This window comes from Gorilla gorilla, chromosome 21 (assembly GCF_029281585.2).
Source record: "Gorilla gorilla gorilla isolate KB3781 chromosome 21, NHGRI_mGorGor1-v2.1_pri, whole genome shotgun sequence".
Classification (NCBI taxonomy): domain Eukaryota; kingdom Metazoa; phylum Chordata; class Mammalia; order Primates; family Hominidae; genus Gorilla; species Gorilla gorilla.
In genome coordinates this window covers 74,499,850-74,522,748 of record NC_073245.2, presented here as the reverse complement: position 1 = coordinate 74,522,748, position 22,899 = coordinate 74,499,850, and the positions used below count along the sequence as shown (strand labels likewise).

The window sequence follows — 22,899 nt, the reverse complement described above, 5'->3', positions numbered from 1 at the left end:
TGGCTGGTGAGCCCGGGCTGAGGCTGTCTCCTCTCCCCAGGCACTCCCCAGGCCTTTAGAGAGGACATTCTCCCACTCTCTTTTATGGAAAGCCATGAAATCTTCTGTGTGGATGCAGCCTGGGCAGTCAGAGAGGGGCCTGGCCCTCACGTGGCCGCAGCTGACCCCTCCCCGCCGCAGCTCTCCAGTCTCCTCTGCAGCGTGACAGCCCTGGCTTCTCTGCTGTTGGGAGGAGAGTATTTTTAGTTTTGAACCCACCACGTGAAGCGAGACAAGTTATCAATAGCAGCAGCAAAGGGCTTTTTCTTTCTCTCTCTCCCTTTTTTTCCCCATGTCTTTGGGACCTGAACAATCTGCACCCATTAAATTCTGCCAAAAGAAAAAATAGTGTTCCTCTTATAAACTTTTTACCCCACAGCTTCCTTGCTGCTGCAGCTTTGCAAACCCAGTCTTCCTGGGGTGACCCCACCCGTCTCCACAGCCCCCCTCTCCACTCCTGGGTGCTGAGACCTGCCTGGGAACAGGCCCTTCTGAGCAGAGGGCCAGGGTGGGGCTCAGGCCACAGCTCCAGAGCAGTTGGAATGAGGGGCTGGGGAGAGGGGAGAAAGGCCCCCCAGTTTCCCTCTCACAGAGCTGGCAGCAGCCACAGCCTCTCCTGGAGTGCTTGCTGCATGCCCAGGGCTAGGCCCAGCTCCTCTGAGTGCAGTAGCTCAGGGACACGCCCCACCCCGCAGTGAAGGGCAGAGAAGGTGGCCTTCCCAGAGGCCTTTCCGGCTGTAATTCCTTGTTTCTGGAGGAAGGGGTTCCTCAGTCAAGTAGGCTTGAGAACACTATTTAAACAAAGTCAACAGGTGCCCTCCCCAACCTTAGGCTTCCCAGAGCCCTTCCCACTCAGGTGCACATGGAGGCTCCAGGGCCCAGGAAGGGCCTGATGCAGACCCCCAACATATGGGGATGGAAGCCTTTTTTCTATGAAGTTTCTTGCAGGACACTGGAGTGGCTTCCTGCCTTGATGGGGGAAGCATTTGAGCCAACATGGCTGCCTGCCTTTAGAACTGGTGAGAGCTGCATTCCTGAGAAAGCTCAGAGTAACAGAGGCTTCGACAGAGTAGAAACGTACTTTTCTCTTGGGTGACACAAGCCTGCGCTGTCCAGCTGGCAGGGTACTGTGCATCCTCAGGGACACAGCTCCTATCTTACACTATCCTCTCGTAGTGGCATCCTCAGGGACGCAGCTCCTACCTTACTGTATCACTCTCCTAGTGCTGGCTTCCAGCCTCAGTGTCACCTCATGGCCCAAAACAGCTGCTGATGCTCCAGCCATCACAAGCATACCTGACCAGAAAGGAGGAAGGAAAAGAGGAAGAGCAAAAGTGCTGCCCCCTAGATGAGTCAGCTCCCTTTGAGGATCTGTCCCTGAAGACACACCCAGCACTTCTGCTCACATCTCACTGGCCAGAACTCCATCCTACGCCACTTTTGGTAGGATAACGGCATTTTAGCTGAGTGCACTTCCAGCCTAAACAAAACATGGGGCTACGCGGAGCAGATTACAGATGGCCCCAAAGCCAGGCCTAGACCGTCCCAGACCCAGAAATGTGGACATCTCCAGAAGTGACCCATGAGTGCCCTGCCTCAGAAGAACCGACAGCCCCAGATGCAAGACAGAGTGCCTGGCACACATTCCCTGGCACGCCTGTGGCACAAGGGCTGTACTCCAACTCCGTGCCCCAGAGTGGTGCTGCAGCGGCCACTTCAGCGTTGGCCCTGGAGTTTCCCTCTTCCTGGCTGCACCCTGACTGATGGGAAGTGGGTTCCTGCTCCTTCTTGAAATACCTGTTGAAAACCTGCTGCACTCTGCTGGCCCCACCCTGGGCGCCGGGGTACCTCCAGAAGCAGGGCACCCACCCCAGAGGCTGCTAGGCAAAGGGCTTTCCTAGTGTGGGAAAGTGGGGGACCGTGGGGGACCTCTGCACCCTTCCTGAGGGCCCATGTAGGGTGGGCAGGGTGTGGGCACATCCCTGCAGGGAACGGGAGGGGCAGGTGGGAGCCGGAGGAGAGACAGCTGGGCTGGGTTAGATTTAACTTGCTGCGGGAGCCAAGTGCGTTGGCTGGAGCCACTGGCTGGGCCTCAGTGCCAGGGGATCCGCCAGGCACGGGGGTGGGAGGGGCAAAGTTTAAATATGCCTGAGGAGCCAAGATGGGGGGCAGAGATGGGGCCCAGGTTGAGGAGCCACCGGGGGCCTGAGGGTGGCGCCGTGGGTTTCTCCTCAGGAGCAGCCCAGCAGCACGCTTGCCCCTCAGCTGGAGCTGGGGATGGGGGTTGGGTAAGAGACAGCCAGCCAGAGATTTGGGGTTCTTCTGGGGATGGGTGTGCTCCCCCAGTTGCATCCCTGGGAGAGGAGGTCAGGGAGGGGGTGGAGGGGATGGCTAGGGGTCTGTGTGTCAGGGGTCACAGCAGGGCACTGCATACCCAGCCCAGTCCTGGTGGTCACGGTAGAGAGGGGTGACCCATGAGGCAGAGCTGTACCCACCAGGAGCTTCATGCATGGCTCACAGCACCCAACCTGTGCTGTCACATGGCACCTGAGGTTAATTTACCACTCTACCATTGCCGTCTTGAAATTCTTCATCATCTTGGGGCAAGGAGCTCACATTTTCACTGTGCGGAGGACCTGGTAAATCCTGCAGCCATCCTGGGCGAGGAGGGTGCGGCACTGGAAGCAGGGCCCACGGGGTTTCAGCAGTTGCATACAGCCGGCTGGGTGATGCCATCCCTGCCAGGCATGGTGACAGGCTGGGCAAGCAGGCTGGGCAAGCAGGCTGGGCCTGTTCTGGGGAAGAGATGGAGGGGCTGATAAGAGGCCCTGTGCTGGGCTTCTGTGCCTGGTGCCAGCCTGCACAAGCTGGGGGAAGGCAGTCTGCCCAGGAGTCCCATGTCCCAGGGCTGGGAGATCCCTGGGGCCAGGGAGGACCATGCTGGCCGGTGCTCCCACTCGCTGGCTGGCTTCAGGAAATAGGGATTCAGTAATGCCCAGGGCATCTGCAGGAGGTGGGTGTGGGTCGGTCTGGGCAGATGGCTGGGAGTTGGGTGGAACCTGGAGCCCATGGGGGTCTAGACCCAGCCTTTGCTGATGGAGGTCCTAGCTGCCGATGGAGGTCCTAGCTGCCGATGGAGGTCCTAGGTGCCGATGGAGGTCCTAGCTGCCGATGGAGGTCCTACGTGCTGATGGAGATCCTAGGTGCTGATGGAGGTCCTAAGTAGGCCACAGAGGCACTCCGAGCCTCAACTTCGTGGGGGCTTGGTGAGGCTCAGAGAAGGCAGAGCAAGGGAAAGTTGTTTGGAGGGCATGTGGGCATTGTCGGGGCTCTGCCCAGTATCCACCACATCTCCTAGGAGCAGCCCTGAATCCTTCTTTGGGAACTACCCATAGGCTGGTACTAGGCTGAGCCCATCTCTTGCCCGAAATAGGGCATGTGACTGGGACCTGGGCATCACTCATTGCCCAGCCATAATCAGTCAGATCGTACTTGGGCCCTTCATGGACCCCAGGTCCGAGCTGGGATGTCAGCCTGGAGGTGCCATGCCAAGGGCAAGGGCTGTCTGAGAGGACGGCAGGCTGAGCCCAGCATGGGGACACCAGTTTTGATGGTAGCCGTCGGGCTCCTGGATCCAACCATGCCTGAAGGAGATGGCACCACCAGTGTACTCTCAGATGCAGGCAAAGTTTCCATCCTGGTAAATGAAGTGTCCTGAGGCATCTGCCCACCTCGCCACACAGGGAGAGGACGGCCACATGTCCCAAAAGGTCTCTGACTCCCTCCTCTCCTCATCAGGGCATTCCAGGCTGGGGTCACCCTTCAGAAGAGCACACAGGTGGGCACTCAAGATGCACACCAAGGAGCCCCAGATGTTTCCACCAGGGTCTTTCCCCCACTGGCTCATCCAGTGCTGCACAGGTGGGACACAGAGCCCAGGGGACGGAGGAGTCGCCCAGTGACCTCACCGTGCATCACTTGGGCACTCCCATCTCTGCTTGGATCAGCTAAGCAACTCCAGAAAAAGTGAGAGGATGGTGGGACGCCAGGAAGAGGCAGATCCAGGCGAGGCTGGCCAGTGTAGGGGGGTCAGGGGGACGCACCAGGGTAGCAAGCACTCCGGGGATGTGGACCGTCATTCCCTCAGGGCCGTGGGGAGAGCCCAGATGGTCCCATCATATCCTGCAAAGACAGCCTCTGACCTGGGTCTAGGAGCTGCGCCTCCATCATCCTCCATCAAGGCCCGGCGCTGCCCCCTGCTTATGCCCTTGGTCTGGCCTGGGACCTCGGGTTCCCAGCTGTAGCTGGGACGCACCCATGCCACTTCGGTGGGTTCCAAGCAAAGCTACGTGAGGCCCTACAAAGCCCTTTGGTGCCAGGCACTCTCCCCTGCTCCCCCAGGGACAGCCCAGGTGGGACAGCTTGTTCCCTTGTTTTCTGGTTGTGTGTGTGAGTGGAAGTGTGTGTGGCAGTGTGTGTGTGTGAGAGTGTGAATGTGAGTGTGTAGTGTGTGTGTGGCAATGTGGGAGTGTGTGTGGAAGTGTGAATGAATGTGTGTGAATGGAAGAGTGTGGAATTGGGGGAAGTGTGTGTATCAGTGAGTGTGTGAGTGTGAAAGTGTTTGTGTGAGTGGAAATGTGTGAGTGGAATTGGAGTGTGTGCATGTGTGTGGAAGTGAATGAGTGTGAGTGTGAGTGGAAGAGTGTGGAATTGGGAGTGTGTGTGTAGGGGTGTGTTGAGAGTGTGAGTATGGAAGTGAGTTTGTGTGTATGTGTGACTGTGTGAGCATAAGTATGTGGAATTGGGGAAGTGTGTGAGAGTGAGTGTGTGTGTGGAATGGGGAAGTGTGTACGTGTTTGTGAGTGTGTGTGTGGAATGGGGAGAATGTACGTGTTTGTGAGTGTGTGAGTGTGGAATGGGGAAGTGTGTGTGTGTGTGTGGAATGGGGAGAAATGTGTGTGTTTGAGTGTGAGTGTGTGTGTGGAATGGGGGAAGTGTGTACGTGTTTGTGTGTGTGGAATGGGGAGAAGTGTGTGGTTTGTGAGTGTGAGTGTGGAATGGGGAAGTGTGTATGTGTTTGTGTGTGTGGAATGGGGAGAAGTGTGTGTGAGTGTGAGTGTGTGAGTGTGGAATGGGGAAGTGTGTATGTGTTTGTGTGTGGAATTGAGGAGAAGTGTGTGTTTGAGAGTGAGTGTGTGTGTGGAATGGGGACAAGTGTGTATGTGTTTGAGTGTGACTGTGTATGTGTTTGTGTGTGTGGAATTGGAGAAGTGTGTGTGAGAGTGTGTGTGGAATGGGGGAAGTGTGTACGTGTTTGTGAGTGTGTGAGTGTGGAATGGGGAAGCGTGTGTTTGTGTGTGTGAATTGAGGGGAAGTGTGTACATGTTTGAGTGTGAGTGTGTGTGTGTGGGGAATGGGGGGAAGTATGTTTGAACGTATGAATCTTTGAGTGTGTGCGGGATGAGTGTGTGTGTTGAGTGTGGGGGATGAGTGTGTGTGTGGGGATGAGTGTGTGTGTGAGTGTGGGTGAGTGTGTGAGTGTTGAGTGTGTGTTGAGTGTGGGTGAGTGTGTGAGTGTTGAGTGTGTGTGTGGGATGAGTGTGTGTGTTGAGTGTGTGTGTGTGGGTGAGTGTGTGAGTGTTGAGTGTGTGTTGAGTGTGTGAGTGTGTGTGGGATGAGTGTGAGTGTGAGAGTGTTGAGTGTGTGAGTGTTGAGTGTGCATGTGTTGACTGTGCGAGTGTGTGTGGGATGAGTGTTGAGTGTGTGTGTGTATGGAAAGGTGTGTGGGCAGCAAGTGACAGTGATTCGTGCCCAGACCCAGGGGAGGGGGGTCTGCCTCTAGAGCAATTGTCGCCCCTTGCCCTGGCTCAGGGCCTTGTGGAGGGAGGGACTGTTTCTCCCACCCTGACCTGTCCCTTGCAGGGCAGAAGGGGACAGTGTCAGTTTCCTCCCGACACCTCTGTCACAGCTCGCACCAAACACCCTCAGACACACCCACAGGCCCACAGACGCACGTGCACACACACATAGCCCAGAGAGACACGCACAGACATACCCGGATGCACAGAGACGTGTACACTGACAGACGCAGACATAGACGCACGCACGCACACGCATGCATTCTTTGCCTGCTGCTTGGGAGCCCCCATCCTTCCTCCCCCAGCACACGGGGGCGGCCACATTCACTGGGTCCCAGCCCCAGCACTGATCAAAGCTGGGTTAGTTTTTCCAGCAGGCACCAGGTCCCCAGGAGCTGCCCTGTATCTGCGGGACTCCAGGGAGTCAACAGAGAGGGTCGTCCCCGTCCCTGTCCCCATCTCTGTCCTCGTCCTCGTCCTCGTAGGCCCAGACTCCCCCTCCAGGACAAGGCTCCCTGAGCCCACCTGCGATGCTCAGCCACTCCACATGGCGCCTCTTCCCGACCTTCTGCAGGGGAAGAGGACCCAAGGCTCCAGGAGGGGTCAGGGCGCTGCGTTTGCCCTAGGGGTGAGGGCATACACTACCTGGGACCACGGTCAGCAGCTCTGGGAACAGCACAGGCAATGGGAAGACCTGGAATAACCCTGAAGGCTTCTGGGAGGAGGCACCCATGGGGGAAGGTGCCGGGTGGGGCAGAGCCTGAGGGGCGTGTGTCTGGGGAGGGGCATGGAGGTGCAGGAGGTGGGAACAGAGGGAGGAGGAGGGGCCACCTCTTCACCAGGCTTCAGGTTCCAGGGTAAGGCTGGCCTCTCAGCCTTACCCCGAGAATGGATCCAGGCGGCAGCCAGATGGAGACCGGCCTGCACAGTACTCACAACGGGCCTCCAGCGTGCCCGCCCCGTGGCCATCCTTGCTTCCTCCCCAAACAGACTACCCCACCCAGGCGGGAGGCAGGGGGTGGACAGAGACGGGGCTAGCCCTCCAGCAGCCCTGGGCGGTGAGCACAGGAGTGCTGGCCACATGTCCCACGTTCTTGTCTGTCGCCCTCCACTAGATCCACCAGGCCCATGCCTATGCTGACCTCAGCTGCTGGAGGGGAGGGCCCCAACGGCCTGTGTGTGGAGCAGCCAGGAGCACGTGGCCCCTGGCTGGCCTGCCTAGCCTTGCGCCCTGGATGGGGGTCTGCAGGAGGGACCAGGGTCACCAAGCCTGGTCCCCACTTGGTGGGGGACCTAGGCTGAGGGGGTGGGCAAGGTATTCAGGGCAGACACCAGCCGGGTCTCAAGGCACCCTGGCATGGGAAGCAGGAGGAGCTGGATGCCAACCAGCTTGACGGTCCAGACATCCCCCTCCCCCAGGGCCTGTCCCTACCTCTGGCCTGGCCCAGCGGCCCCCTGGCTTGATGCTTACCACTGTCCAGGGCCTGATTCACCCCCAGGCACCAGCAGGGATCGGGGGTCATGGCCTGGGTTTGGCTCGGAGGCCCCCCCAGGCAGTGCTGCTCTGTTGGATCATAGCCACAGGAGGCCCCACCAAATGCTCTTACGGATGGGGTGAGGGCTCCTGGGCTGGGGCTGGGTCCCCCACAGCTGGACTTGGGTTTGGGGCTGGGTCCCAGCTGCCCTGGAGTCCTCTCGGCCTTTCAGAGGGTTCTGGAAAAGCACAGTGGAGACCGTTCTGCTTTCTGTCTTCTTTTCTGTTTTCTCTATCACGTCTTCATTCTTAGCCCACGGAGGGAGGCTGCACAGATGCAATCTGTTCCATTCATTCAGCGAATACTTCTCAGCCAGCCCTAGGAGGTGCACACTGCGCACCAGCAACAATCTGGTTCACACGGAGGGACTTTCCGGGGAGGCAGGAGCTCCTTTCCTCCAGCAAAGATTTTTTATTCCTCCAGTTTCTCCAGCAGCCTCTGCACTCACCGGGCTGTTGACCCTCAGATCAGACCTGGGTTCTCAAGACCGCCTCCAGGCACCACCTCCTCCAGGGAGCCTTCCTGGGATCACTCCTTCTCTCGTGCTTGATGTCTCCACCAGGCGCCATCCTTAGGAGGGAAGAGCGCTGGGTCAGGCTCCATTCAGTTCTGCACTCTCCCTGCCCCAGCCTCTGCCCTCGGACCCAGGCCCCGGGGCTCAACAGGTCCCCAGTCTCAGCAGGAGGAGCTGAGGTGTGATTGGAGCTTGGTTTTCTGGGGGCCGCTGTCCTGGCCTGTGGTGTGGCTGTGCCCCTGCCTCTTTATTTATTTTCTGTAGAGACAGGGTCTGTCTGTGTTGCCCAGGCTGGTCTTGGGCTCCTGGTCTCAAGCAATCCTCCTGCCTTGGCCTCCTGAAGTGTTGGGATTACAGGCATGAGCCCCCACGCCCAGCCTGCGACCCTGTCCCTTAAGCTGGCTGTATCAGCCCTGGGTGTGCAGGGAGCAGACCCCGAGCGGGCTGCAGGCTTCCTTCCTACGGATGGACCACGGGTGGCTCCACAGCCATCCTGCCCGGGCGGGCCCCTTGAGACCTGCCAAACTGCCATCACCCATCACTGCCCCTCTCCCCGCTCTCTCAGCCTCACTTCTCACAGCAGCCAGGCAACAAGAGAAGCAGATGCCCCGAGAGAAGGTCATCTCTGCAGTCGCACTTTCCCTGCCGCCCCAACCACGGCCAGGCAGGCTCTCTGTGCCCAGGCCCACTGTCCCAGCAGGATGGCACTTGGACCCCTGAGGCATTGCTGGGGGATTAAGCAGGGGCTCCTCGCGGGGACCTCAAAGCAGCTTCAGGGATGCCCACCACTACTCCCCCTCCACTCCCCGTGCATCCTCAGCCAGGGTTTGACTCCACCGTTGGGAGCTCAGGCATCACGATTGCCCAAGCCAGGCCAATGCCAGGCCAAAGCAGCTGATCCTGGGGTTCTGTTGGCTGAAAGGCAGCCTCCTCTCCTGCCTGGGGATGGAGGAGGGGACAGGGGAGTCACTTGGAGCTGCAGGGAGAGACCTCAGGGAGATAATCCCTGCCTGAGGATGAAGTGCACACAGGATAAGACGAAATGGAGGGAGCAACTGTACTTGAGCCCGGATGCAGCTGTGCCTGAAACTCACTGCCCCTGGACTTCGTGGGCATAGGAAACAGCACCTGCTCCTTGTCCTTAGGCCCTTTGGAGTTGGGCTCTCTCACTTTCAACCAAACTATAGCAACTAATGTCTGGCTCTCCTGTCCCCTCTCTCCTTCCTACCACCCAAGTCTTGGGCCCAATTCTGCCTGGTCTGCAAAGGCAGGTAAACCAGACTCAACTTTTTATTCCAAGTTGGCGGCCTCAGACGCCATTCTTGTCACACCCAGGCCCTGAGCTCGTCAGGATGCACCCGGAGCTGGCTCAGAATGTCACGGGGGAAAAAAAGACATGGAACAAAAAAAGAAAAATTTACATTCCCATATTCAAATGAGCTCCTGCAGAAGGAGAGAAAGCAAATATGGGTTCCTTGGAAGAGGCGGCACAGTGCTGGCCCCAGACCCCCACAGGTGCCTTGGCTGTAACTAGCAGGACAATTGTCCTGCACTGGCCCTGGCGGCCCCGCGCCTCACCCCCATATTACTCACCAGCAGCTGCGTCCCCATGCAGCAGAGACAGAGCACTGCGGGGACAGCACCTGGGCGCACCATCAGCTTTTCTGGGCACCAGAGATGCTGGCAGCAGAGCTGCTCCCCCGATGGCACAGGGTGATGGGAGAGCGTCCTGCTGTCCGCTGCTGTGACACCAGCATGGCCACCAGCCCAGAGTTCGTCTCATCCCAGCCCCTGACTGCCCATTTGACCAGTCTCATCTCTTGAACATCCCGTTGGCAATTCAGCCTTGGCGCCCTCAAACAGGGCACCTCTTCGTCCCCCAAACCTGCTCCCTCTGGTTCATTGTCAGCACCTTCTTTGAGGCATTTGAGCCCAAATTATGGAGTTGGGCTGGGCTCCTCTTCTCCTCTGCCCTCTCACACCTCACATGCCAGCTCATGTCAGAATCTGCCCAGGTCTGCCTGACCCCCACCACCACCATCGCCTCCCACCTGGAGTCTTGCAACGCCTTCCCCCTGGTCTCTCTGCCCTCATCCACCTAGAGACCATTCTCCAATGCAGTCAGGGGATCGTGTAAAAGCGTCCCCCAGGCCCTCCTGGAGCACCTGAGAAAACATCAGCATCCTTGCAGCAGCTCAAGGGGCTACAAGACCTGCCCCTGGAACGCACTCCCCATGCCCCAGCCTGAGCGCGCGAGCCTCCTCGTTGTCCCTGGAACACGAACGTGCTCCACCCCTTGCCCTTCACTCCTGCTGTTCTCCTTCCTGGAACTCTGCTTCCTCCAATATCCACCTCCCTTTCTTCCCCCTTTGCTCGTGTGTCTCCTCAGTGGAAACTCCCTGACCACCCTTTCAAAATTGGAACCTGGGCTGTGGGTCCCCCAGGAAGCAGATGCCGAGACAGCCTGGGAGGTGGAGAGATGTGTTGGGGTGAGGCCTGTGAAGGATCAGGGGTCAGGGGACAGGGGCAGCTGAGCTGGGGCCCCGCCTGGCACGCGTCCCCTCCCTCCTGCACTCTCCCACCTCGGCTGTGGCCACTGCAGGTCCTGGAGGCTCACGCTCCTTCCCTGAGCCCTGGCCACTGGACCTTCTCAGGCTGGGGTGGCCACACTTGTCCATGCACAGAAACGATCAGGCCAGGGGGTGCCATGGCACCCAAGAGGGCCCTGAGTCTCACACCCACCCCCTCCCATCCCTCCTCTCCTGGAAATAGCAGCCCCAACTTCTGCTGATCAGGGCCACTTACCCCGACAGAAAGGCGGCTCCTCGTCTTGTCTGCTGGAGCTCAGGAGCTCAAAGTGCCTGGGAGCCATCCACAGCTGTGTCCCCAGTGAGCAGGTGTCCCTCAGAGATGAGAAGCTTGAGCCCTGCAGAGCCCAGAGTTTGGAAATCACAGATTCCCCTGAGGATGCTTGGGAGGGTGCCAGGCGGGGCCCCTCCTGCTCCTTCCCTGGTCCTGAAGGCCTGTGGTCTTCTTGTTGGAGATGTGGCGCCATGGAAAGGACTCTGCTCTGTCATCCGTGTCTGCAGGGCAGAGTCAGCCTCGGAGGTGAGTGCCCCAGGCTGGTGTGCCTCTGGAGGCTGCTCCTGGGTGGTGTGGCAGCCCAGACCCTGGTGGGCCCATGGCCGGGGGCCATGCCGGCTCTGCCTTCATGGGAAGAGGGTCCCCTGGCCAGATGCCACACTGTGTAGGAATCTCTGCCTGTGGATCTGAGGTCCATAGGCCCCTGGATTGCAGCGTAGGCTCAACAGGCAAGACAGGCCGACGCACACCCGGAGCAGGTCTGTGGTCCATGAGGGCTAGGGGAAGGGGACCCACGGAGCCATCTCACCAGCAGCTATTTGCTGTCCTCAGAGAATGTCCCCTACCTGGGGGTGGGTGTTGAATGCTTGCTGGCGGTCAGACACTCAGAGGCAGCAGCAGCAGGTGGGCCTTTGGAGGTGGGGGTCGGTGCCCTTTGGCCCACACGTAGCCTCCAGGGTGGCCACTGCATTCAGTGGGGCCTCACTGCACTCACTGCACTCACCTCAAACATCCCAGTTCGAGGGTGGCCAATGACAGGGGCTTGCTACTGTCACGTCTTCAGGGTGAATGGCTTCTTGTGGGTGTTTGCTTGTGATACGAAACCAACAAGCTAGGCCCCCAGTCACGTGGCCGTCCACATGGCTCTGGCCCAGAGCTCCTGTCTCCATCTCTAGTCCTTTTCCTCCCCAGCCCGGACCAGCCTGCCGGGACATTGGCCTCTGCCCATGAATACAGGGATGGTCTCCCCTGGCTGCTTTCTTTTTTCATCACAACGTACACAACATAGCTGCTCCCTGGGACAGGGCCCCCAGGGCTAGATGGGCTACACAGAGACCAGCCACATGCACCCTGCATTGCCGTGGCCACATCAAGCCCCACCCCAGAGGACAGTGGCCTCCTGTTTGGGCAAGGACAGGGGCCTCTTGCATGGCTGCTGGTCATGCTGGTGCGCTTGCTGGCCTCAGGCTGGGCTGGACATGTGGCCACAGAGAGGGTGCGCCTGCGTGACCTCGGGCGGGGGGGCTCACCAGCGCTGCAGGGAGGCAAGTCCCGCCCAACTTTATGGTCTTGCAGGGGCTGGTGAGGTCAGGTACCAAGCACTCCCACCGAGTCTGGCTGAGTCTAGGGGGCGTTCACGGCCGCCGGCCACTGTCATCTTCAGACCTCGGGGACAAGCCAGGCCCTCTCCTCTCTAGGCAGCCTCCATTTACAGCAGCTTAGAGAAGTTTGGTAACTCACCCGGGGTCACAGAGTTGGGTCCCCACTGCCAGGGGCCAAACCCCGGGGCCTCCTTCTGACTTCCAGCGAGGGTGCCCTGAGGTGACCCACAGGCGTGTGATGGATATGTGTCACCACTGTGGTGACAGGCTGCAGAAGTGGGTCCCCTGGCCGATGCCATGCTGTGTGGGATTCCCCGCCTGTGGGTCCAGATTCCATGGGCCCCTGGATCTTGGTGCAGGCTCCGCGGGGGTTTCAGAACAGCTGTGGGGCAGGTGTGGGCTGAGCTGTCCCCCCTGAGGCTCTGGGGCAGAGAGAACACCAGGAAAGCTCCCTCTGTCTGGGTCATCTGGCTCAGGCCAGCACTGCCCAGGCTCTCCAGGGCTGGTCAGTTCACGGGGAAGCCTGGGCAGCTGTGGATGACAGGGGAGGAGGGGTGGGGAGGGAGAATGGCTGGGCGGGCCTCCAGACCCCTTCATCCTTGGTTCTGCTTGGGATTCCAATTTATATTCCCCATTCCAAGATGGGGACACTGAGGCTCCAGCCAGTGAAGGAGAGAGCCAGGGCCCCCTCTTAACCCCCACCCAATTCCATCTCCTGCAGCCTCAGTGGGTATTTGGGAAGGAGAAGGGCCTGGGGAGGAGTCCTCTCAACAAGGAGTTCTGGTTTGGGTGGGGACAGTGAGTCAAGAGCTGCAGCAGGCCTGGGTGGCAGCTCTGATGGCCCCACAGCCCCTTGCTGCCCAGCTCCATGGAACTTTTCCCCTTGAAAACTTTTCCCTGGTCCAGGCAGAGTCCCTCCACACTGGGTGAGTTGGGGTGGGGTGCAGGGAACGTGGCGGAGCCTGTATGAGGAGTAGGGTTTGCAGGTGGAGTGGGATGAGTACAACCAAGCAGTCAGAGAGGGAAGCCGAACCCCTCCCCCAAGAGCAGACTCCTAGAAGCCGTGAAATAGTGGGCTGACTGGGGCCACGGGTCTGGGGGTTCCTTTCTGCAGTCAGCCCTGAGGTGGCAGCAGAGGAATCCCAGCTCCTCCTTCCCCAAAGTTTCTGAAGCACCACTGGGGGCGAGGGGAAGGGGCAGGTCCCCACAGTATGGGGAAGCTGCTATAAGTAGGGGAGTGACGGTGCATGTCAGCGCCCGGGGTCCCCTCTGCAGCCCCTCCCCCAGACACGCGCACTCTGGCCTCTTTGAGGCACCAGGGATGCCTTCCGCTGCTTCCTTCTCCTGTGAGTGGAGTTGCTGCTTCCTTCTCCTGGGGCGCGGCTCCCTCCCTGCCTGCTGTCTGATGTGTGTCTCGCTCTTGGTGGGTCCTCAGCCTGGTGCTGGTGGCTGCTTCCCTGGCCTGTGGGTGTCTGTGTATCTGAGTGTAGGCATGTCTGTCTGTCTGCCCTGAGTGTTTCAGGAGGAATCTGTCCTTGACCCGGTGTATCTGAGCGCATGTGTCTGGTGGTGGGGGCGCTCCCTCCTGCCACCTCTCCTCTCCTCCCCCGTCCCCTCCCACAGGCGCTAACACAGCCACCACCTGCGCCCTGAGCGCAGTGACCTCGTCTGTCCGCTGCAGTGGCGACTGCCCCTCTGTCCACAGGGGTCCGTGGCTGGGCTCCGAGCGGCTTGCTGCTCCCTCCTCAGCCTGAGGCCGCCGGAGCCCAGGCTAGACGCGCTCCCCTCCGGCTGGGTCCGCCCGGCGCCTCATCTTCCCTTATGTAACTCCACATCTGCCTGCGCCTTGCGGGTCACCCTGGACCCTGCACTGGGCCCTGTCCACAGGGAGGCTGGCACCCAGGGTCCGTGCAAACGGGAGGTGGAGCGGACCCCTGGTCTGGGCACCGGCTTTCCAAGACCCCCTCCTCCCCATCCCTTCTCCTCCAGACGTTCCTTGCCCCGGAGACCCACATTCCCAAAACATGCACCGAGGAAATGCCCCGCAGGGCAAGTCCCCGGAGCGCGGGTGCAGGCGTTTCCCCCACCCCCACCCCGGGTCCCCACAGGCGCCAGGGCTCTCCATGATGACCGGGCAGGGGTCACCAGGGCCGAGGGCACGGGAAAGGCCGAGCAACCCAGACCCCGGCTCCGAGTGCGAGGGCTGACTGACCGCAGGCGAGCCCCCAGACCCGGTCAAGCCCCGGCCGGGCTCCCAGCCAGCTGCTGTGAGCGCAGGAGCTGGGCTCCAGGCAGCCTGGCGGGCACGCGGCGCTGTCCGTGGTGCTGCCGGCGCCGGGCGGGGCGGGGGCGGGGAGGGGGCGGGGCGAGGGCGGCAGCCAATGGCGGGGGCGCTGCGCGGGGCGCGCGGGGCGGTGGGCTGGGCGCGGGGCGCACTCGGCTGCGCGTTGCGCTCCGGCTGCACGGTCGCACCGGCAGCGGCTCAGGCTCCGGCTCTTCTCCCGCTGCAGCAGCCGCGCTGCCGGCCCCACTGGGCTCGGATCCGGCCCCCTCGGCACCGCCTGCTCTGGCCCCGGCCCCGGCCCCGCGGACCATGCGCTGGGCGCCCCCAGGGGAACCCGACCCGGCCAAGGGCCCGCAAAGACGAGGCTCCCGGGCCGGGGCCCCTCCCGGCCGCCCAGCTCTCGGCCGGCGCCCTGCCCCGCGTCCCGGAGCCGCGTGAGCCTGCGGGGCCATGGAGCGCGCGCCGCCCGACGGGCCGCTGAACGCTTCGGGGGCGCTGGCGGGCGAGGCGGCGGCGGCGGGCGGGGCGCGCGGCTTCTCGGCAGCCTGGACCGCGGTGCTGGCCGCGCTCATGGCGCTGCTCATCGTGGCCACGGTGCTGGGCAACGCGCTGGTCATGCTCGCCTTCGTGGCCGACTCGAGCCTCCGCACCCAGAACAACTTCTTCCTGCTCAACCTCGCCATCTCCGACTTCCTCGTCGGTAAATCCCCAGCCCCTGGCCGCTGGGGACCCAGGGGCGCCCAGCGTGGCCGGGCCAGCGGGGACTGGAGCACGGACCTGGGTGGCTCCCGCAGGCACACGCCCCACCAGGGGACCCGGCCTGGGAAGGGGGTGTCCGGAGCCCATGGGGTGGGGGGCACAGGCGAAGTTCCTTGCCACTCAGGCCTCGGGACAGGGGCTGGGGAGAGATGTCCCCGGGAAGGGACACGGGCACTGGGCGAGGCGCAAGGCGCAAAGGCAGCGGGTGCAGCTCTGGCTCCTGCGCTGTAGCCAAACAAAGGCTGCTGCGGACTCAGGACGCGCGGAGGGCGCAGTGGGGCGGTTTAGAGAAGGTCTGGGGGAGGGGACATGGAAGGGGGATTTTTAGAGCTGTGTTGGGGGAAGGGACGGTGGGGAAGGTGGGGGTTGGGGGAGACGCTCGGAGGAGCGTGCTCTCACGTGTCCAGGCTCTGCTGCCGGCTGGGGGGCGGGGCACGCGGAGGGGGCTGGAGCCGCCAGACACCTGTTGGGGCTGTGAGGTGCGTCTCCCAGACGCTCCAAGCCCGCTTGGCAGTAGTAGTAGCGGCTGGCGGCTGGCGGCTGCAACCAAGTGCCCTTTCAGCCAGGAGAAAGGCTTTCTCCTTGTCTAAGCTGAGACCGAGGGCTGTCCAACGCCAGGGTAGGGGCTGGAGTCCAGCGGGGGAGGGGAGAAGGAAATTGTCTTCTTTCCTACTTTGAGGGCTGGGAGGGCTGGACAGAAGTCCAGGGAATCCCGGCTCCAGGCTCTCGGGGTCTTGTGGTGGCCAGAGTTCCCCATGCCTGGATCATCCCTCCTGCCCCCAGGCCCAGGGGACACAGATAGTGCTGGGAGCTATGTGGGGGTGAAGGCGGGCGGCAGGGCAGAGTTTGTGGCTGACACCACGTGGAGGGGTGGTAAGATGAGGATGGCTAGTTCCAGAAAAGCAGCCACCATGTGACCCCAGGTCCCGCCGGTGTCTGCGCTTAGGTCCGTCTGGCCCCTGGCCCCTGGCTGCATGGTCCCACTGTGGCCCTACTCCCCACAGGCGCCTTCTGCATCCCACTGTATGTACCCTACGTGCTGACAGGCCGCTGGACCTTCGGCCGGGGCCTCTGCAAGCTGTGGCTGGTAGTGGACTACCTGCTGTGCACCTCCTCTGCCTTCAACATCGTGCTCATCAGCTACGACCGCTTCCTGTCGGTCACCCGAGCCGTGAGTCCTGGGCTGCGGAGCTCCTGTTTACTCCGCAGGGACAGTCGGGACGCCCATGGGAGGCACCTGGGTGGGGACGGCCACTTCTGAGTTGTAGGCAGAAGTGGGCTTGGTCCCACTGGCTTTGCTGCTGACACATGGGCCACTCGTCGGCCAGCTGCCCACTCGGGGCCATGGCTGCAGCCAGACTGACCCGGCCCAGGCAGGAGACGGGGAGTCTGGACGCAGATGTTCCTGAAGGCAGGGCTGTCGCTGCAGCCCCCGCCCTGGGGCAGGTCCACAGTCCCCAGAGTTAAGGGAGGATCTGGGGTCAGAGGCCCTGGGTGACATCCTTCCCACATGCGTGTGTGCAGCGTGCACACACACACAGGCCCCGGGAAGGCAGGCGGCAGATCCTGGCTCTGCAGATTTCCCTTTGTGGGAGCGGCCACCTGAGTCAGGGACCCTGCCCCACCCAGGCTCCCGCGTCGGGGTCATGCAGCCCAGGGAGCCGCTGCTGAAGTCACACCTTCCCCTTCTCATCTCCTTGGCAGCTCACCTCCCCAGGGCTTTATGGGGGCCTCTGCAGGACTGAAGGCAGGTTGTTTGGTTCTAGCCTAGAAAGGCTAAGAGACAGGGTGCAAAGAGCATGGCTTTGGGTTCCTCTTGAGCCCATCCCCCTGTGGTCTCTCCCTCCTTTCCTGGAGCCACCAGGCATGGGGCACAAGGAGAGCTGCCATGAAAGGTAAAGCGGCCGAGCAGAGAGCCTGGCATGGGGGTGCTCTGCCCACCTCTCATTAGCAATAGCTGTGAACATTGCTCCCGCCGTCACCAAGGTAAACGCCATCAGGCTGGTGGGGGAGGGTGGCAGGGGCTCTTGGGTCCTCCTCCTCGAGCTGTCCTACCTGAGACCCCTCAGTGGGATCCCTTGACCCTCCTGCCCCCTGCCCCCACCAGCTGGTTGCTCTCTGCCCTGAGGAGGGCCCTGCCCTCTCTCCCTCTTCTTCCCAAGAGGCCCTGATGTCGATCTGGGATGCTTTGTTCTGTGGCGGGGCGGGGGATGTCTCCCAGCAGGGGCCAACTTGTGGCTTCACTCCTGCACCTCCAGCTCCCAGGGGTGCAAGCACCTGTGCAGGAGTGGGGCTGGACCTCCCACCCCAACCTCTGCAGATGGCTCGGGCCTTTGCAGGATCAGGATGCATCATGTCAGAAACAGCTGTGTGTGCACGTGGTCTGGGGCTGATGCTGAGTCTGGTCCCAAGGGTGCAGGGGCCAAGGACAGGACCCCCAGGGAGCTCACAGCTGGTAGGGGGTGGTAAACAGGCAGCCTAGCAGAGAGTGAGGGTTCAGGTTGGTCCCAGGGAGCTTCTGAGGCTCTCACTGAGTGTGGCAGGGCACCAGTCCGGGACCCCAGTGGGGAGGGTTAGAGGAAGGGAGGGGAAAGAGGGAGGGAGGGAGGACAGGAGGGGAAAGGAGGAGCATTGCTGCTGAGGGAAGGGCCCACATAGGGGCCCACAGGCTACGGGGGCGCACCCAGTCCAATATTCCTTCTGCCCCGCCCCTGACCAGCCTGCCCTTCTGCAGGTCTCATACCGGGCCCAGCAGGGTGACACGCGGCGGGCAGTGCGGAAGATGCTGCTGGTGTGGGTGCTGGCCTTCCTGCTGTACGGACCGGCCATCCTGAGCTGGGAGTACCTGTCCGGGGGCAGCTCCATCCCCGAGGGCCACTGCTATGCCGAGTTCTTCTACAACTGGTACTTCCTCATCACGGCTTCCACCCTGGAGTTCTTTACGCCCTTCCTCAGCGTCACCTTCTTTAACCTCAGCATCTACCTGAACATCCAGAGGCGCACCCGCCTCCGGCTGGATGGGGCTCGAGAGGCAGCTGGCCCCGAGCCCCCTCCCGAGGCCCAGCCCTCACCACCCCCACCGCCTGGCTGCTGGGGCTGCTGGCAGAAGGGGCACGGGGAGGCCATGCCGCTGCACAGGTATGGGGTGGGTGAGGCGGCCATAGGCGCTGAGGCCGGGGAGGCAGCCCTCGGGGGTGGCGGTGGGGGCGGCTCCGCGGCTTCACCCACCTCCAGCTCCGGCAGCTCCTCGAGGGGCACTGAGAGGCCGCGCTCACTCAAGAGGGGCTCCAAGCCGTCGGCGTCCTCGGCCTCGCTGGAGAAGCGCATGAAGATGGTGTCCCAGAGCTTCACCCAGCGCTTTCGGCTGTCTCGGGACAGGAAAGTGGCCAAGTCGCTGGCCGTCATCGTGAGCATCTTTGGGCTCTGCTGGGCCCCATACACGCTGCTGATGATCATCCGGGCCGCCTGCCATGGCCACTGCGTCCCTGACTACTGGTACGAAACCTCCTTCTGGCTCCTGTGGGCCAACTCGGCTGTCAACCCTGTCCTCTACCCTCTGTGCCACCACAGCTTCCGCCGGGCCTTCACCAAGCTGCTCTGCCCCCAGAAGCTCAAAATCCAGCCCCACAGCTCCCTGGAGCACTGCTGGAAGTGAGTGGCCCACCAGAGCCTCCCTCAGCCATGCCTCGCTCAGCCCAGGTCTCCTGGGCAGCTGGCCCTGCTGCCCCCTACCCGGCTCGTTCCCCCAGGGGTGAGCCCCGCCGTGTCTGTGGCCCTCTCTTAATGCCACGGCAGCCTCTCTTAGGCCACCCACCCTGCCATGGAGGCGCCTTCCTGGGTTGGCCAGAGGGCCCCTCACTGGCTGGACTGGAGGCTGGGTGGCCGGCCCTGCCCCCCACATTCTGGCTCCGCCGGGAGGGACAGTCTGGAGGTCCCAGACATGCTGCCCACCCCCTGCTGGTGTCCACCCTTCGCAGTTACTGGTTGGCATTCTTCCCAAAGCAAGCACCTGGGTGTGCTCCAGGCCTCCTGCCCTAGCAGTTTGCCTCTGCACGTGCACACACCTGCACACCCCTGCACACACCTGCACACCGTCCCTCTCCCCGGACAAGCCCAGGACACTGCCTTTGCTGCCTTCTGTCTCTTGCATAAGCCTCAGGCCTGGCCCTTTCACCCCTCTTCCCACCAACTCTCTCTGCCCCCAAAAGTGTCAAGGGGCCCTAGGAACCTCGAAGCTGTTCTCTGCTTTTCCATTCTGGGTGTTTTCAGAAAGATGAAGAAGAAAACATGTCTGTGAACTTGATGTTCCTGGGATGTTTAATCAAGAGAGACAAAATTGCTGAGGAGCTCAGGGCTGGATTGGCAGGTGTGGGCTCCCACGCCCTCCTCCCTCCGCTAAGGCTTCCGGCTGAGCTGTGCCAGCTGCTTCTGCCCACCCCGCCTCTGGGCTCACACCAGCCCTGGTGGCCAAGCCTGCCCCGGCCACTCTGTTTGCTCAGCCAGGACCTCTGGGGGTTGTTGGGAGGAGGGGGCCCGGCTGGGCCCGAGGGTCCCAAGGCGTGCAGGGGCGGTCCAGAGGAGGTGCCCGGGCAGGGGCCGCTTCGCCATGTGCTGTGCACCCGTGCCACGCGCTCTGCATGCTCCTCTGCCTGTGCCCGCTGTGCTGCCCTGCAAACCGTGAGGTCACAATAAAGTGTATTTTTTTATTGGTGCTGATTCCTGAGGACTTTGTGGGGTGCTCAGAGCCTTCGTGCTTTGAGGGGAGACTCCAGGGAGTCCAGAAACCACTGAGAAGCAGGCGTGAGGCTGAGGGCTCTGTGTTTTCTTCTAAGTTGGGGGACTGCAGTGGGGATGAAAGACCAGCCTGCCACACCAGGGTTTAATCCCAAGAAGGGTTTCATGTGCCCTACCGCCAGACCCCTGCACTTCTCAAGACCTGGCTGGCGGGTGAGGAGATGCAGCCCACGCCCTGCTCAGGAGGGGCCCGCTCTGGCCCTGAGAACACAGACATGCAGCCTTCCTGCCCCCAGGACAGGTGCCTCATCTTTCTTGGTCAGGAGCAGGGTTGCACCCCAGCAAAACTCGGGACCCAGGGAGGATCATGGCCATGCCCAGCGTGTGCAGGGTCTGGGTGGTAGAGGGACTGCAGTGACCAGAGGGGAGGGATTGGGCTAGCTGGCTGGAGCTAGGCTGGAGGGGCTGCTAGAAGGGATGAGCCCTGGATCGAAGGCATCTTTGGGAGAGGAGCTGTCCTGGACAAAGGCCTGGAGGGGGGACTGAGGGTGCAGGATGAGGACGCTGGGAGGAAGATGGAGGGAGGGAAGGTAGCACCCTTCGCTGTGGCCCATGAGCCTTTAATCCCGAAGGCCGTTGCACCTGCTCCAGGGGCCCCAGGAGAGGGAGGCAGACACCAGCCGGAACCCAGGCAGATGCTGGCCCACACCCAGGTGCTCAGAGGCCACTTGGAAACCAGACAAGCCCAACCTAGGTGAGATGCAAACTCGGTGGGCCAGGTGCCACCTCCCCCAATGTCCCCTCCCCCAGCTCCAGCCTCCAGGGTCCTGACGTCTCTGAGCCCACTCTACTTCCGACAGTGCAGCCTTGCTAGGCACACTTCTGCTCATATCTTTCCTTCCTACCCAGGGAGAGAATCTCGCCATTTTCTGGCTACTCTCACAGCCAGTGCTGGGGGTGGGGTGGAGGGTCCACCTGGGCAGGGAGACCTGCATCTCCCCGTCAAAGCACCGCTTCCCAGCCATGCCAGCTTTCAGCACTGCAGAGGGGAAGCTAACAGCAAAATGCCTCACCTCCAGACTTTTTTCACGCCCTGAAGCTAGAAGCTAGACCTGCACTTTTGTTTTCCAAACTCCCCGGAAACTTCTCCCAGAATCTGAAGCTCCACACCCCACTTCAACCCCCATGCCCACTCTTCTTCCCCCCGCCCCGTTCCCGCTCTCCCTCCCCCACCCACCCCCGCTCTCCCTCCCCCCATCCCTGCTCTCCCTCCCCCCATCCCCGTTCTCCCTCCCCCTATCCCCGCTCTCCTTCCCCCACCCATCCCCGCTATCCTTACCCCCCATCCCCGCTCTCCTTCCCCCCATCCCCGCTCTCCCTCCCCGCATCCCCGCTCTCCTTCCCCTACCCATCCCCGCTCTCCTTCCCCCACCCATCCCCCCTCTCCTTACCCCCCAATCCCCGCTCTCCTTCCCCCACCCATCCCCCCTCTCCTTACCCCCCATCCCCGCTCTCCTTCCCCTACCCATCCCCGCTCTCCTTCCCCCACCCATCCCCCCTCTCCTTACCCCCCCATCCCCGCTCTCCTTCCCCCACCCATCCCCCCTCTCCTTACCCCCCCATCCCCGCTCTCCTTCCCCCACCCATCCCCCCTCTCCTTACCCCCCCGATCCCTGCTCTCCTTCCGGCTCCTGGACTTCTGACTGCCTCCCAGACACTCAAGTGACCCCTCTGAGACAGGCTCCTCTTCCTGGGCAGAAGCCACACAAGGCCCCTCTTAGTGACAGAGGGAGGGGCAAGACTGGGGACACTTGGGCCTTCTTCATAATTCTAGCCCCAGCCCGTGTGCACCTCTGCCCCTGGGGCTGGGCACAGTCCCAAGCGGAGCTGGAACCATGATGGCAGATGTCACTTTCAGAGTGGGGCGCCCCTTCTGCCTCTGGGAGGCCCTGAGGCTCCTCCAGCAGGCCAGCCGTTGGCCTCCCCTGCGGGCCCCCCGTACCACCCATCCTGGCTCCGCAGCGGGTGTTGTTCCCGTAGCCGAGAGCTGTCTGGGAAAGGACAAAGAACCGTTCTCTGCAGTGATGGACGCTTCTGTGCCGACAACCCAGCAGAGCCCTGGCTGCCCCTCCGCCCGGCCCTGCTAAATGGCTACAAATTGGAGGATAAAAGCACAGGCTTTCAAGCAATTTTGCCTTCAATCTCTGGAAACTGCTGCTCCCTGGAGCTCCTGTGCGGGATGGAGGAGGAGAGAAGAAAGACACCGAGTCTATTGGGCCCGAGTTCTGCAGCAAACAAACACACAAGGGGGCCTCTCTCTGTGAGTGAGCATTTGGGAGGGGAGACAGAGCCTGCAGGCCCCGGGCTGGAGCTGCCGCCTGGGTGTCTGCCCACCCAGGCCACTGCTGTTTACTGAGCACCTGCTGTGTGCCAGGCATGGTGGTGGGGAGTAGGCTGCACAGGGCAAGCACTCATGTGGCCCCCGAGCTTCTGTGAGCTGGACCAACGAACAGCCAGCCTTGAGTCCCTGAGGAACAGGGCGTGCTGGGGACACAGGGGGCTACCATGGTGCATGTGGGTAGCCTGGCCACCTAGCGGGGCCACCCTCGGCCCTTCTGTTGCAGGAGACAGGGCTGCAGCCAGGCCCTGGGCGGTCCTCAGGAAATAGGGGCCCAGGTCCTCAGAGGCTGCCACTGGCTGTGTGTCTGGCCACCTCACCTGCCTCGTGCTGGTTCTGGGGTGCCCCTGGGACAGGTTCTGGGCACATGCTGGGTGAGGATCCTTCCCAGCTTGGGATGAAGCCCCTGAGCTCTCAGGGTGCCCAGCAGGCAACCCCATTTCCGTCCTGTAGGAAAGGCCCAGTTACTGGTGAGCCAGGGCCACAGAGAGGGACAGCTGGGGCCCCAGGCAAGGCTTCTGGAGCCCTGACCTGGGGGACACATGGCTGCCTGGCACTGTCTCTCTGGGCCCCCAGACCACCCAGTGCTTATAG

At 61.8% G+C, this 22,899-nt stretch overlaps 2 protein-coding genes across 5 annotated transcripts; one reads left to right on the top strand and one right to left on the bottom strand.

Moving 5' to 3' along the window:
• Positions 1–1,685: 1,685 nt before the first annotated feature.
• On the bottom strand, positions 1,686–2,731 carry LOC129529095 (putative uncharacterized protein FLJ44790). Its single transcript, XM_055372845.2, has one exon. The coding sequence runs from the start codon at positions 2,389–2,391 to the stop codon at positions 1,756–1,758; it is 636 nt and encodes a 211-aa protein (XP_055228820.1). The 5' UTR covers positions 2,392–2,731; the 3' UTR covers positions 1,686–1,755.
• Positions 2,732–14,493: 11,762 nt separating this feature from the next.
• On the top strand, positions 14,494–19,884 carry HRH3 (histamine receptor H3). 4 transcript variants are annotated; one of them, XM_055372840.2, is made up of 4 exons: positions 14,494–15,114; positions 16,220–16,344; positions 17,908–18,824; positions 19,443–19,884. In XM_055372840.2, exons 1-4 carry the CDS (start codon positions 14,865–14,867, stop codon positions 19,468–19,470), a joined length of 1,320 nt encoding a protein of 439 aa, XP_055228815.1. In that variant the 5' UTR covers positions 14,494–14,864; the 3' UTR covers positions 19,471–19,884. The 4 variants fall into 4 exon arrangements, with proteins under 4 accessions (XP_055228815.1, XP_055228816.1, XP_055228813.1 ...); XM_055372841.2 differs by having other exon boundaries at positions 16,178–16,344; positions 17,908–18,668; XM_055372838.2 differs by having other exon boundaries at positions 14,496–15,114; positions 16,178–16,344.
• The last annotated feature ends 3,015 nt before the right edge of the window (positions 19,885–22,899 follow it).